This window comes from Vigna umbellata, chromosome 4 (assembly GCF_029865625.1).
Source record: "Vigna umbellata cultivar VRB3 chromosome 4, Vumbellata_1.0, whole genome shotgun sequence".
NCBI classification, from domain to species: Eukaryota; Viridiplantae; Streptophyta; class Magnoliopsida; order Fabales; family Fabaceae; genus Vigna; species Vigna umbellata.
This window is the reverse complement of record NC_142168.1, coordinates 46,553,660-46,567,559: the sequence shown is the minus strand read 5'-3', so window position 1 is coordinate 46,567,559 and position 13,900 is coordinate 46,553,660. Positions and strand designations below refer to the sequence as shown.

The 13,900-nt window shown below is 40.0% G+C and overlaps 1 protein-coding gene across 1 annotated transcript; it reads left to right on the top strand.

Moving 5' to 3' along the window:
* On the top strand, positions 1–2,641 carry EXO70C2 (exocyst subunit exo70 family protein C2). The gene has a single exon (XM_047291838.2). The coding sequence runs from the start codon at positions 221–223 to the stop codon at positions 2,408–2,410; it is 2,190 nt and encodes a 729-aa protein (XP_047147794.1). The 5' UTR covers positions 1–220; the 3' UTR covers positions 2,411–2,641.
* The last annotated feature ends 11,259 nt before the right edge of the window (positions 2,642–13,900 follow it).

The following is a 13,900-nucleotide window of genomic DNA, read 5'->3' as shown; positions in this document are numbered from 1 at the left end:
TTAGAAAACCAGCGTAAAGAAAAAAAAGCCTAACAAATAACAGGTCAATAACTATCAAAATCCAAAATTAAGAAATTAAGCAAAAGAAAAATCCAAAAAACAAAAATCACAAGGCGGATAATTCTCCAATGTTGTCTTTGCATCTTTTATCGTTCTGAAACAATTTTCGTTTTTTGTTTTCGCGGACTGAAAGCAATTACCACTCGTCGTCACAATCACAATGGAAAATAACGTCATTGAGAATTCTAGCAGTGTTCCTCATAAAGAGGAGAACATCAACACTGGCGAAACTACTCAGTTGCCGGTTCCGGAATCTGAAGACAAACCCGACACTAAATCCGATGCCAAACCCGAAGCCGAAGCCGAAGCCGAAGCCGAAGCCGAAGCTGAATCCGATGCGAAACCCGCCACCGAACCCGATGATGCCAAACCCGACGTGGAACCCGACGGCGAAACTGAAAAGGCCACAGATTCGGAAGGAGTTACTGAAAAGGAAGAATCCAAAGAAGAGGAGGAAAAAGAAAAGAAAGAAGAAACTGTCGAGGCTGAACCGGAATCTCCGGTTCCGAGTCTCGAGAAGGTTTTAGATGAGATTGACCAATTTCTCGTGACATTACAACAAAAAGTCCATGCCAAAGAATCAACACCATTGGAAATCCCTAATTTCATCCCCGTTTTCTTGCATCTGGTGGAACAGAAGATAGTGAAGTACGACACGGGTGAAATGAAATGGGGAGAAACAATTGAAGACGATTCCTCGCTTTTGGGATGCGCGAATCGCATTTCAAGGCTGATGAACCATTTCATAGAGTACTCGCGATCTCATGCAGAGAAAGAACAAGAGGACGAGGAGAAGGTGACGGTCCGAATAGACTTCATGATCAACGGCGTCAGCGTGATTCAGCAGCGTGTGATGTCGTTTTTGGAGGACGAGTTCCGTACACTGATGGAAGAATCTAGAAACCCAAATAAACCAGACTCAAAGGGAAAACAACAGGTGGCAGACTCCTTAGAGTCGGAGCCACTCGAAGAAAGTATTCCCGAATTCCCAGGTTTCGCGGAGGAAGCCATTGCGAATCTGAACAGAGTCGCCAAGGAAATGGTAGCCAGCGGTTACGAGAACGAGTGTTGCCAAGTCTACGCACTTTCGCGGAGGCATGCGTTTGAGGACGGCATGAACAAAATTCTTGGGTACGAGAAGCTCAGCATAGACGAGATTCAGAGAATGCAGTGGGAGACACTGGAGCGCGAAATCCCCACATGGATCAACACCTGGAAGGAGTGCACCTCTGTATGGTTCCCGGGAGAGCGAAAGCTAGTGGAAATGGTGTTCGGCAAGGAAGCTGACACCGTGGTGAGCCTCATGGGCAACATTTCCCGCTCAATTGTCATTCAGCTGCTTAATTTCGGGGAGAGCGTTGCCATGACAAAGCGCGCCGGCGAAAAACTCTTCAAACTCTTGGACATGTACGAGACTCTACGAGACGCCATTCCAATAATGGAGACCTTGTTCCCGGATGACATAATGGGGGAAATCAAGACCGAAACGACATCCGCAAAATGTCGTCTCGGCGAGGCAGCAGTGTTAATATTCTGCGACCTGGAGAATTCGATTAAATCGGAGACTGGAAGAACTCCGGTGGCGGGAGGCGCGGTTCATCCTCTGACACGTTATATCATGAACTACCTAAGGTTAGCGTGTGAGTATAAAGATACATTGGAGGAAGTGTTCAAAGAGCATTCGAAAATCGAGCGTGCGGATTCAACTAGCAGGCCTCGCTACGAAACCGAGGAGAGCAAACCGAAGAACGAGAACAAACACAAAGAGGATGAGTCGCCGTTTGCAGCACAATTAATGCGGGTGATGGAACTTCTGGACTCGAATCTGGAGGGGAAGGCGAAGCTGTACAAGGAGGTTGCGTTGAGCTGCATTTTCATGATGAACAATGGAAGGTACATAGTGCAGAAGATAAAAGGTTCTGCGGAGATCTACCAAGTGATGGGAGAAACGTGGTGTCGTAAGAGATCGACGGAGCTGAGGACTTACCACAAGAACTACCAGGTGGAGACGTGGAGCAAGATTCTGAGCTACCTGAGCCCTAAAGGATTAAGCGATCACGGGAAGGTGCAGAAGCCGGTCCTGAAGGAGCGCTTCAAGGCGTTCAACGCAGCATTTGAGGAGATTCACAAGACGCAGAGCATGTGGGTGGTGAGCGATGAACAGCTTCAATCGGAACTTAGGGTTTCCATCTCTGCACTTGTTATTCCTGCGTACAGATCCTTCTTGGGGAGGTTTTCGCAGTATTTGGACCCGGGCAGACAAACCGAGAAGTATGTAAAGTACCAAGCTGAGGATATAGAGACTTACATTGACGATTTGTTCGACGGGAACGCGCACGGGCGTCGCTAGCTAGGAACAAACGCACACAACACAGTGGATCAACGAAGAAAGAGAACACTTCAGGGAAGATGGACACGTGGCAGCACCTGCGTCCGTGTTCAGGCTTTTTCCTTGATTTCGTGCTTCTGTTTCCGCAACGCGGGCGAATTGGGTCGTTTGAATGTAATCTGATGATAGTATTATTATTATGACCTTTGTTTTGTATACATGCAGGATTAATTTGGTTAGTCTTTAGGGTGAGTGACTGAGTTCCCATCTCGTGTTCAATTCATCACCATTTTCTTTGCCTTTTCTTACTTAATTTGAATTCTCGACTGAGTTTGTATAATTAATTTTCTTCATCTTTAGATGTTTGATATTTCTAGTTAATAACTCCTATATATTCTTGTACCTCGTATTTGAATTATATATGGAAATAAACACTTGTAATGTAATAATATATAATATAGTAATCTAATCAAATTGAATGCACTAATCAAATCAATTATAACTTTATAATTTGAGTATTCAATTAATATATATATATATATATATATATATATATATATATATATATATATATATATATGTTTCGGTGGAAAGTTTTGGGACCGAGAAACTAACCTGTTGATGTGTCGGGGCTGCTCGCTCGCCTCCAAACTCCAGCTGCTGGTCGATCGGTGTTGGCGCAAGCCGATCGGTCTCCTTTTGGACGGGGGTGGATGTACCTGCAAAAGGTACTCCGACGCTCAAGTTAGGCGTGTGATTTGAAGAGCCTCGGCTCTTGGTTGAATATTTAGTGAATGATGCGTAAGTGAAACGTACCTGGCTTTTGGCCCTGGCTTTGTATTTATAATTTACCTCATGGATCCTGAGCTGATATAAGCCCAATAAAATATAAACAGAATAAGATATAAACAGATTACCTAAATATCCGGTTGGTTGTTTGTAACCGCTCGGTTAATATTTCATACTATACATTATGCCCCCCAAGTCCGAGTTAAGCGTTTGGCTTTAGCCGTGGTTAACTATAGGACTTATGAGTTTGAGGGAGGGTGTGTTTGTTGTATTGGTGAGCTTCTGCCGCTCTTGTCGGTGGTTGAAGAGAGTTCTTTTTAGAACTTTTTCCATGTAAAGACAAACCGATGGCGTTTTACCGCTCGTCCTTCAACAGGAATCGAGAGGAATTTTACCTCTCGGTCTTCGACAATAAGCGAGCGGATTTTACCGCTCGACGATCGACGCTCGACGATCGACATTAACCGAGCTGGATTTACAGCTCGTCCTTCAACAGGAACCGAGAGGAGTTTACCTCTCGGTCTTCGACATTAACCGAGAGGGCTTTACCTCACGACCTTCCACATTAACTGAGAGGGATTTACCTCTCGACCTTCCACATTTACCGAGAGGGGTTTACCTCTCGACCTTCGACATTCACCGAGAGGGATTTACCTCTCGACCTTCCACTTTAACCGAGAGGGGTTTACCTCTCGACCTTCGACTTTAACCGAGAGGGGTTTACCTCTCGACCTTCGACATTAACCGAGAGGGATTTACCTCTCGACCTTCCACATTTACCGAGAGGGGTTTACCTCTCGACCTTCGACATTCACCGAGAGGGATTTACCTCTCGACCTTCCACTTTAACCGAGAGGGGTTTACCTCTCGACCTTCGACTTTAACCGAGAGGGGTTTACCTCTCGACCTTCGACATTAACCGAGAGGGATTTACCTCTCGACCTTCCACATTTACCGAGAGGGGTTTACCTCTCGACCTTCAACATTCACCGAGAGGGATTTACCTCTCGACCTTCCACTTTAACCGAGAGGGGTTTACCTCTCGACCTTCAACTTTAACCTAGGACTTACCGTTCGTCTTTGAGAGGGCTTTACCTCTCTCCCGAGAGGGATTTACCGCTCGGTCTTCGACCTAGGAGTGCTTCCTAGGGAACGGGCTTTACCGTTCGGCTTTGAGAGGGTTTTACCTCTGTTTTGAGCTAGGATTGTTTCCTAGTGAACGGGATTTACCGTTCGTCTTTGAGAGGACTTTACCTCTCTTCCGAGGGGGATTTACCGCTCGGTCTTCGACCTAGGAGTGCTTCCTAGGGAACGGGCTTTACCGTTCGGCTTTGAGAGGGTTTTACCTCTGTTTTGAGCTAGGATTGTTTCCTAGTGAACGGGATTTACCGTTCGTCGTTGAGAGGGTTTTACCTCTCTCCCGAGGGGGATTTACCGCTCGGTCTTCGACCTAGGAGTGCTTCCTAGGGAACGGGCTTTACCGTTCGGCTTGGAGAGGGTTTTACCTCTGCTTTGAGCTAGGAGTGCTTCCTAGTGAACGGAATTTACCGTTCGTCGTTGAGAGGGCTTTACCTCTCTCCCGAGGGGGATTTACCGCTCGGTCTTCGACCTAGGAGTGCTTCCTAGGGAACGGGCTTTACCGTTCGGCTTTGAGAGGGTTTTACCTCTGTTGGTTGAAATTCTTGATCGACATTGGTAACCGATGATCGAGCGTGAATTGCTCGGTTTTATTCATTGCACAACGAAAGTTTAATAACAAAAGTCTAAATCAAAAATTTAAAGATGACATTAAATAGAGATTTGGATTGCTATCTTCAGTTTATAACTCCGCGAACCGATCGTTCACGATGACGAGCAGGACTGCGACTATAGTCTCGCCTGCGTTCGTTCTTTCGATACGCTCGTTCGGGACTTCTTCTTGTTTCTTGTATGTAATTACGGAGGTGTCCTGCCCGAATGAGACGTTCTATTTCGTTTTTCAGCGTAATGCATTCTTCTGTGGTATGCCCCCGATTCTGGTGGAAATGACAACTCTTCCTTTCATCTGCGTATCTTGGAGATGGCTTCGTTTGGAGTGTGAGAAGTTCAGCGTTTAGAGCTTCTTCAAGAAATTTTGCCCTAGGTGTGTTGAGGGGTGTATAGTGATTAAATTTAAATGTTCGGGAAAGCTCCCCGCTTTTACCATTATTGCCGAACGGTCGTTTACCGTCCTTCCTCCCTCCACTTGCCTCAGTTTCTTGTTGTCGCTTTCGTTGTGAAATTCGCATGTCCTCCATGCGGATGAATTCGGCTATCCGTTCTTGGAGCTCCTCCATTGTTTTTGGCGGTCGTGCATACAATTTCTCAGCAAAGTACCCTGGTTTTAGACAGGAAGGCAAATTGGTGATGATAAAAGATTGACTTACCTCTTTGACTCGTCGTGCAGTTTCCATATACCTTTTCATAAAGGCCTTCAAAGTTTCTCCCTTTTCCTGTTTAGTATTTACCAATTCCGCTGGCGTTACCTCCTGATTACGATTGGAGGCGTATTGCCTTTTAAAAAGGTTTTCCACAGTGGCGAAGCAATCCACTGTGTTTGGGGGAAGAGTGTTATACCACTCTAATGCTTCGTCCTTGAGTGATAAGGAGAAGGCTCTGCACATAACCGGATCACTGTCCGTGTAGAACACCATTGCATTGGTGAAAATCCTGAGATGATTGTCGGGATCGGTCGAGCCATCATACTTATCCAATACAGGAGGGTTCCTTTCTGGCATTGGAGTTCGCATGATGACCGCAGTGAAAGGGAGCAGACTGGAGGGCCGATCGGTTCGTAAGGGGGATGGTTCCCTTCTTCCCCGATCGTTCGGGTCAGTATGCCGAGATGGCTGCTGAGTACGACTTCCAGCGTTATCATTGTGTCGGTTGTTACCCCGATCGGCTGTAGACTCCGAGTGCTGCGCGGACTGTTCGGCACGACCGCGCTCTGCTCTCAACATTGCAATTTCTTCTGCGTGCCTTCGTTGCATCTCTTGTTGTGCGTGCGTCTGTGCTTGTATGGTTCTGGCTTGTGCCTGTATTTGCGCCTGCATCTGCGCTATCAAATCTCTGGTCTGTTGTTCTTCCTCCATGCTCCTCGTGGTCACCATTTGGGTTTGCCGCTCGGCCCCACGGTGGGCGCCAAAATGTTTCGGTGGAAAGTTTTGGGACCGAGAAACTAACCTGTTGATGTGTCGGGGCTGCTCGCTCGCCTCCAAACTCCAGCTGCTGGTCGATCGGTGTTGGCGCAAGCCGATCGGTCTCCTTTTGGACGGGGGTGGATGTACCTGCAAAAGGTACTCCGACGCTCAAGTTAGGCGTGTGATTTGAAGAGCCTCGGCTCTTGGTTGAATATTTAGTGAATGATGCGTAAGTGAAACGTACCTGGCTTTTGGCCCTGGCTTTGTATTTATAATTTACCTCATGGATCCTGAGCTGATATAAGCCCAATAAAATATAAACAGAATAAGATATAAACAGATTACCTAAATATCCGGTTGGTTGTTTGTAACCGCTCGGTTAATATTTCATACTATACAATATATATATATATAATATTCCGTAATAATTGTTAAATGATAAAAAATCAACAAGAAATTATGTCTTTTATTTATTTAGAATATCTCTTGTATACTTTCACATAGGTGTAAGGGTTAAATATGTTTTTCGTCTCTTAAGTATCACACGATTTTGGGTTTAGTCCCTATTCGAAACTTTGATGGTTTTTAGTCCTCATAGTTTTAAAACTCTTAATATTAATCCTTAAAATTGGACGGCGTTAACTTTTAGTAGATGTGACAAACGGCGAGGCCACGTCTTATGTCATCTTGCCTCTTCACTCTTTGCCACGTTGTTTGTGTCGTTCGTCTTCTCTGGCAGAGCAGAGCCTCCATGAGACAAGTCGTCGTGCCGGACCTTCCGCTTAGTCCAAGGCGTCGCCGGCGACACCAATCGCCACAGGGACCATTGTCGGCCGCGGCGTCGATTTCTTCCTCCTTGTCGTTTCTCCGCGTGCGAAAGAAAAGCTTTCTTTCCTCCGTCAATCGCCACTTGAGAGAGAGGAAGGGAGGCTGCTCGAGGAGAGAGAGGCCGACCGAATGTGCAAGAGAAACGACCAGCAGATTTAATTGCTTTAATTAATTAATTGATTAATTCATTTTCTGTTTCGTTTACACAGATTCCAGAGAAAAAAAGTCGGTACGAGGAAAATAAAACCAGGAGGTTTCGATATAAGCGAATATATGGCAATGGCATCGTCCTCTCTGGCCTAATTACCGGTTCGATACGGCTTTTTTTTTTGGTTTATTTATAGATCCTCTTCTGGTTGCCAATGGTGGCCGTGGATAGTTAATTAGTAGGTTTGAATTTGAGATTCCTGCTTTTGTTTTGCGTAGAGAACAATTACGTGTTACTGGAGCCAGAGTCTCTTTTCCTTTTATCATTATTAATTTTTTTTCTCCCGTTTACTTTTTTGGTTGTTTAGTTTTATGGTCTGTTGTTGTAGGAACTCGATTAATGGAATTTACATGGTTATTAATTCCCAGTACATTTCTGTTATGTGATGTTTCTTCTTCTGCTACTGTGATTTTGGGATTTATCTTGCATAACCGCTAGCTGATGAGGATCTGAAAATGGTTTAACTCTGATGAGAAACTGAAAATGGTTTAACTCCGATTTAACTCAGGCGGCGATTGGCGGAGGAACGAGAGAGCTTCTCTCTCGCGCGTAGAGAAACGACAAGGAGGGAGAAATCGACGTCGCGACCGGCAATGGTCCCGGTGGCGATTGGTGTCACCGACGACGTCTTGGACTGAGCGAAAGGTCTGACACAGCGGCTTGTTCGATGGTGGCTTTGCTCTGCCGAAGAAGACGAACGGCACAAGCAACATGGCAGAGAGTGAAGAGGCAAGCTGGCATAAGACGTGGCCTCGCCGTTTGCCACATCTACTAAAAGTTAACGCCGTCCAATTTTAAGGACTAATATTAAGAGTTTTAAAACTATGAGGACTAAAAACCATCATAGTTTCGAATAGGGACTAAACCCAAAATCGTGTGATACTTAAGGGACGAAAAACATATTTAACCCTAGGTTTAAAAATATCTAAAATACAAAGAAGGGAGTACTCATTCAATTTTCATATTCATTTTTGTATTCACATTTTTCTTATATTTTTACCAATTACAGTGTCTATGAATATTATGTAAATGGATCTCTCTCGTCTTCATCAACAACTTAGCGATCAATACTTACAAGTGGAGCATGACTTCCTTAGAGACTTACTTTCTTAAAAACATTTGACAATCCATTGTGGCTTAAGTAAACTATTCATAAATCATAAGTCTTATAATACTTATCAAAATCAAGATTGCATCGTCATCTATGATTGCTTAGATGTATCCATAAAACAATGAGCCCTCACAACACACATTGAGGGTCTTCCTTAAAAAATGAAGAAAATCTACAAAAATAAAATAATGAAATGTAGAACAAATTTGATAAGGATTTGGAGCTTTTAAAGGTCCACCATAGATTCAAGTTGATTTAACATAAGAATGAGTTAAGTCAACTTCGAAATGAGTTGTAGGTTTTCCACGAACAATTGGAAATATTCAACTATGACCGAACTACTCATTGATATCAACAGGTCAAACAAGGTTGAATCCTACATGATGAACAAATTTTTGAATCCCTAGGCTAGGGGAGAATGAGGTACAAACAATTCATGATATTTGGCCTTTGAATGTAGTAGTAGACGCTCATACCCCATGTTTTCAAGCAAACAATTAATCTCAGGCCAACCATCAGACCACTATTGGACCATCCATTAATGTTCAATCCCACACTCGAGATGTATATACATCGACGTGAGAAGGTTGTTGGAAGTCTCACATCAATTAGAGATAAGGCCAATTTATAGTATATAAATAGGTGCAAACCTCACCTTATAAGTCGATTTTGTGAAGTTTAATTTGGCGTAAGTTCACTTCTTAACATTTAGAATACTTAATCTTAGCTTTATTGAAGAATAACTAGAGTTTAAATATGGGTTTTAACTAGGAATTTTTCAAATGGGACAAAATGAACTTTAAATCAAATCATTCACCAAAACTAGCTTTTCAAGCCGTGTTGGACGATACAAGTTCTAACCAATCGAAATACACTAAATGTTCTAGAAAAATAAGTTTAATTAGATAAACCAGTTTGTGAAATTGCCTTAGATGACTTGATGGACCATGCATGAGGTGAGTTTTAATGATATGATTAAATTCATAAATGTTTCCTAAGCATTATAACCTTTGTTTTGTGTAAGTAAAGTTTAATCAAACTCATAAATCGTCTATAGATGATACAATGAAAGGATCCTCCAATGACCCTGTAAATGATACCAACAAGGATAATTGGAGATTTTCCTGTTATAAGCTTAATGAAGGAACAAGGTGTTCTTGAAGATTGAGAAGAGAAAATGGTACATAACAAGTCGTCTAGTTAGTGTATTTGGTTTTGTCTAATGTGCTTCGTGTAACATCCCAACTCTAGGATTCACTTAAGCGCCTCAAAAACTAATTTTTTTCTTAAACGAAATAAAAATTTAAAAAGAATTAACTTATTACAAATTGAAATTATTGAATATCTATAATCCAAATGAAACATAAAGTGTAAAATAAAAATTTATTAATCCATTTTCAAGAAAACAATAAACTAGTTAAATTTTAAAAACTTTTATTGTTAGTACTGATAAGTGCATATTTATGTCCACATTTATGGTTTAAATTCAAATTTGTGAAGGAATTCTTGTTTCTAAATGGTTTATTTGAATAAGATTTGTGTCAAGTGAACTTATTGAGTTTGGGAATTAAAATGGCTTAAAAAGTTATTTTTATTTGCATAAATTATTCTTGGATATTCTAATGTTTGTTGATGCAGCTAAAGTTGAAGTTTGATTCATTTAAAGTGTGAAATTAAATGTCCAAGATACACAATAGGTCCAAAATCAGAATTTTGATACAAGGAACTAAAGGCACACCTGAATTTCACAAATACACTCTCTTTTTCAACAATGGGACATTTTCCTATTCATACCCTGATTTTCCTATTCACACCCCCTATGAGTAACTAATCAAGTTCTCCAAGATGCTCCCACGTGGTAATCCACACTAACAAAGCTGAACCAATCAGATGATGCCATGTGACATGATCCTCCACCCAAATCAACCTATGATAAAGTGTCACATCAACACCCCTGACATGTGATCATCTTCAACCCCAACCTTAGTTTCCTATCTTCACGTTGTCGACCACCGTGAGTTCATCTTCCTCGCACCATTAACCTCATCGCAACATCACCTGCAAACAGAAAAATCACCTTGCCACCGTAGATCAACCTTCGTGCATCAAGCTCTTCGCACCTACAAAAACCAGATTCATAATTGTGAAATGCAAAAAACCCTAATCTGCATTCTTCACCTCGAAACTCTTTGAACCTACAAGAAAACCCAGAAAATCACAGTCCCACCACTACTACAAAAAAAAAATTGAAATTACCAATGGAATTTTTTGACAAAAATATATTCGTGGATAAATTTGAATTAGCGACTAATTTTATCAATGGAGTATGAAATATAAGTTACCGACGAATTCATTTATGACAAACTTTTCATCGGTAAAATTCATCGGTAATGTATATTACACTTACCGACAAAAAAAATCATTGATAAATCCATGGATAATGCATATTTCACTTATCGAAGGAAAATATGTTGGTAATGTATATTTCACTTACCGACAAATTTTTTTGTTGATAAAATCTATCGATAATGTATCTTACACTTACCAACACAAATATCCATCGGTAAATTCATCGATAATGTATATCTCACTTATTGACAAAAAAATTCGTCAATAAAATATGTTGATAATGTACATTTCACTTGTCGATAGATTTTTCTTTTGGTAAAATATTTCAGTAATGTATATTACACTTACCGATGAGACAATCTGTCGCTAAATTCGTCGATAAATGAAATTTTTATTACCTACGAAAAATTTGTCAGGAAAATCAGTGGAAATGTTTCCGCCCATTTTTCCCTTCTATCAGCGAGATAGATACGCTATTTATTTTTCTCTCTCGTAGTTGTTCATCTTCTTTTTGTGAGAAAAGTCACACTGCCTCTATCTTCGTTCAGTCAGGTTGTTGCCTTCGTTCAGCCAGGTGGCCACCACCTGTGTTCAACTAGGTTGCCTCTATTCTTCTCTTTCGCAAAACAATCCAACCAAGTATTGTCACCACCACAACGTCGCACTCTAAGTCCGGCCAAAATCAATGTTTTTCACCGCCCTTACGATTAGAGACGCCCTACAGTGTTTTTCATGATCTTATAATTTTTCTAATGTGTTTATTCTTCTGGATTGGTAAAAATAAAAGAAAGAAGAAGAAGAAGAGAAGGGGAAGAAGATGAACCAGATCACGATATTTACCAATGGAACAAAAAATTTTGTTAGTAAAATCACAAAGACACAAAATTTACCAAGCACTGCGAATCTCCACGTAGCTACAGCAAAATGCGATCAACGTGTACATGTCCATCACGCCACCGCAAGAGTACCTCCACCAACACATACTCACTCTACAGAAACCCTAATTCATTGGACAGGCTCTCATATGGTCAGAGTTGGTCAAACAAGAGCTTAAATGTAATAATAAAATCTTTTGGGTCTTACTATAATTTTGGAAAAATAAGAAGGACTGAATTGAGTTTTTGGAAAAAATTCAGTTGTTAATAATTATTAGATATTCAAGATAGTTAAATATGAAAATATCAACAAAAAATATCTTTCAAATATTTCTAAAATTATCTAAATCTGTTAATTAGTTGGAAGATATTGCAGTATCAAATAAGAGATTTTATCAACAGAAAATCAGAATCCAAACTCAAACAAGTTTTATATAAAGGATCCTAGAAGAAGTAGAAGAAAAATTGAGCACTCTACATTCAACAACTCCACCACTCCTCTCACTTTTATTTTTGTCATGTATTTCACTTCATTCATAGAGGGCTAAACTTCTAGGGTTATTGCAATGTAATTTCATTATGGATTCTAAGGTTAAGTTGAATTAATGTTTTTATTTGTTATGATTATTGGATTGAGTTATCTTTCTTTTATATCTTTATTCTCTCAATGATGTCAAAAGTAATGACTTTTACATCATAAGTTGTTTGAATCTACATGCATATTAATCATATATGTTCAAGGGTTTCTAGGTTTGATTGAGAATATACTTTGATTGAATTTAGGAACTTCCAATTGAGAATGTCCTTTGATTAGTGATAAGAACTTTAACAATAATTAAGTAAGAATTTACTTTGATTAATTAACTTTTGATTTGGTTAGGAGATTAAAGAATAGACATGAGTAAACACAATGAGATTTAATTGAGAATGTACTTTGGTTGAATTTATTGTGAATAATCTAAAAAGGTCTTGCTTTTGATTGAGAATCTACTTTGGTTAATGGTAAGATCACCCTCAAATTATTCAAGAATGTACTTTAATTAATTTGAAACTCAAACAATAATCAATTGAACGATAATCTGTGAATAACCGATGATGAATTTATCTTCAAAAACAATGGAATTAGCCTATTTTATTATAATTGTTTTAAAGTCTCTTATTTGTTCATCAATTAAACTCACAACATTCTTCAATATTAATTTTATTAGAATAGATTTTCACTTTTATTTTTAAGCACCGCATTGCATTTTACTAACCTTTCAAAGTCTTCATAAGAGTCAAGTATTTGAAAATCAATTCCGTACTCGTTGGAAAACAATTCAAGGTTACTTTAACCCTATCTAGTTTATTGACTACTGACTTGAAAATACTGAAATTGTCTTGTAAAGTAGTATTTATTTGATAGCGTCAACAGCAACGTATCCTTCTCTCGTCATCTACTCAGGTCCAAAAGTATCTGCATTCACATCTGTTCCCATATAACACAAACATTATATGATCATCGCCACAATCACAAAAAAAATATCAGTGAGTTAAGAAATCAAACATAAGCAATGTAAAATCACAAAATAAGACAACTATTGTATTGCAACCAATAACCCTCTCATAACAGTTTCCTCTTAGTAGTCTAACATCACACAAACTAAGGTCACACATAACCAATACCCCTATTCAATGTGTTACTTAGACAAGAAAGTGCCAGACATACACGATATGTCACATAGAAAAGAGAGAGTCACACAGGGAAAGAGTACTCTTTCCCATCACACAAGTATAAAAGAGACCATACCCTTAAAGGTATCGCAACCAACTATCCTAGACCACTTCTTCCTCTTTAACACATCAAGAATAACAATCTGAGTATCTCATCACTCACAATTTGCTCTCACACAACTATATATTTCCTATTCATTTCAAATTACTCTAACCGAGTACTATGATGTTACTCAGGCCAACGACTTAACCAAAACAGATAGGATAACGTCTAAAATTACCATATAACATCAAGAACAAATCTAACAGATTCATGATCATCAGGACACATGTTGATATAATTTCAAGTAAGCACAATATAATTGCCAAAAGTTAACACAATACACCCAATCACTTTACAATACCACAAATAGAGTTTTGATCACAATTATCAAACTCTTGAGTTAACTCGTTAACTTGGACAAGTTTGTATTCTTAGTC

Bases quoted from the DNA above. Each gene is read 5' to 3' on its own strand.
- EXO70C2 (XM_047291838.2), top strand. From the start codon at position 221: ATGGAAAATAACGTCATTGAGAATTCTAGCAGTGTTCCTCATAAAGAG.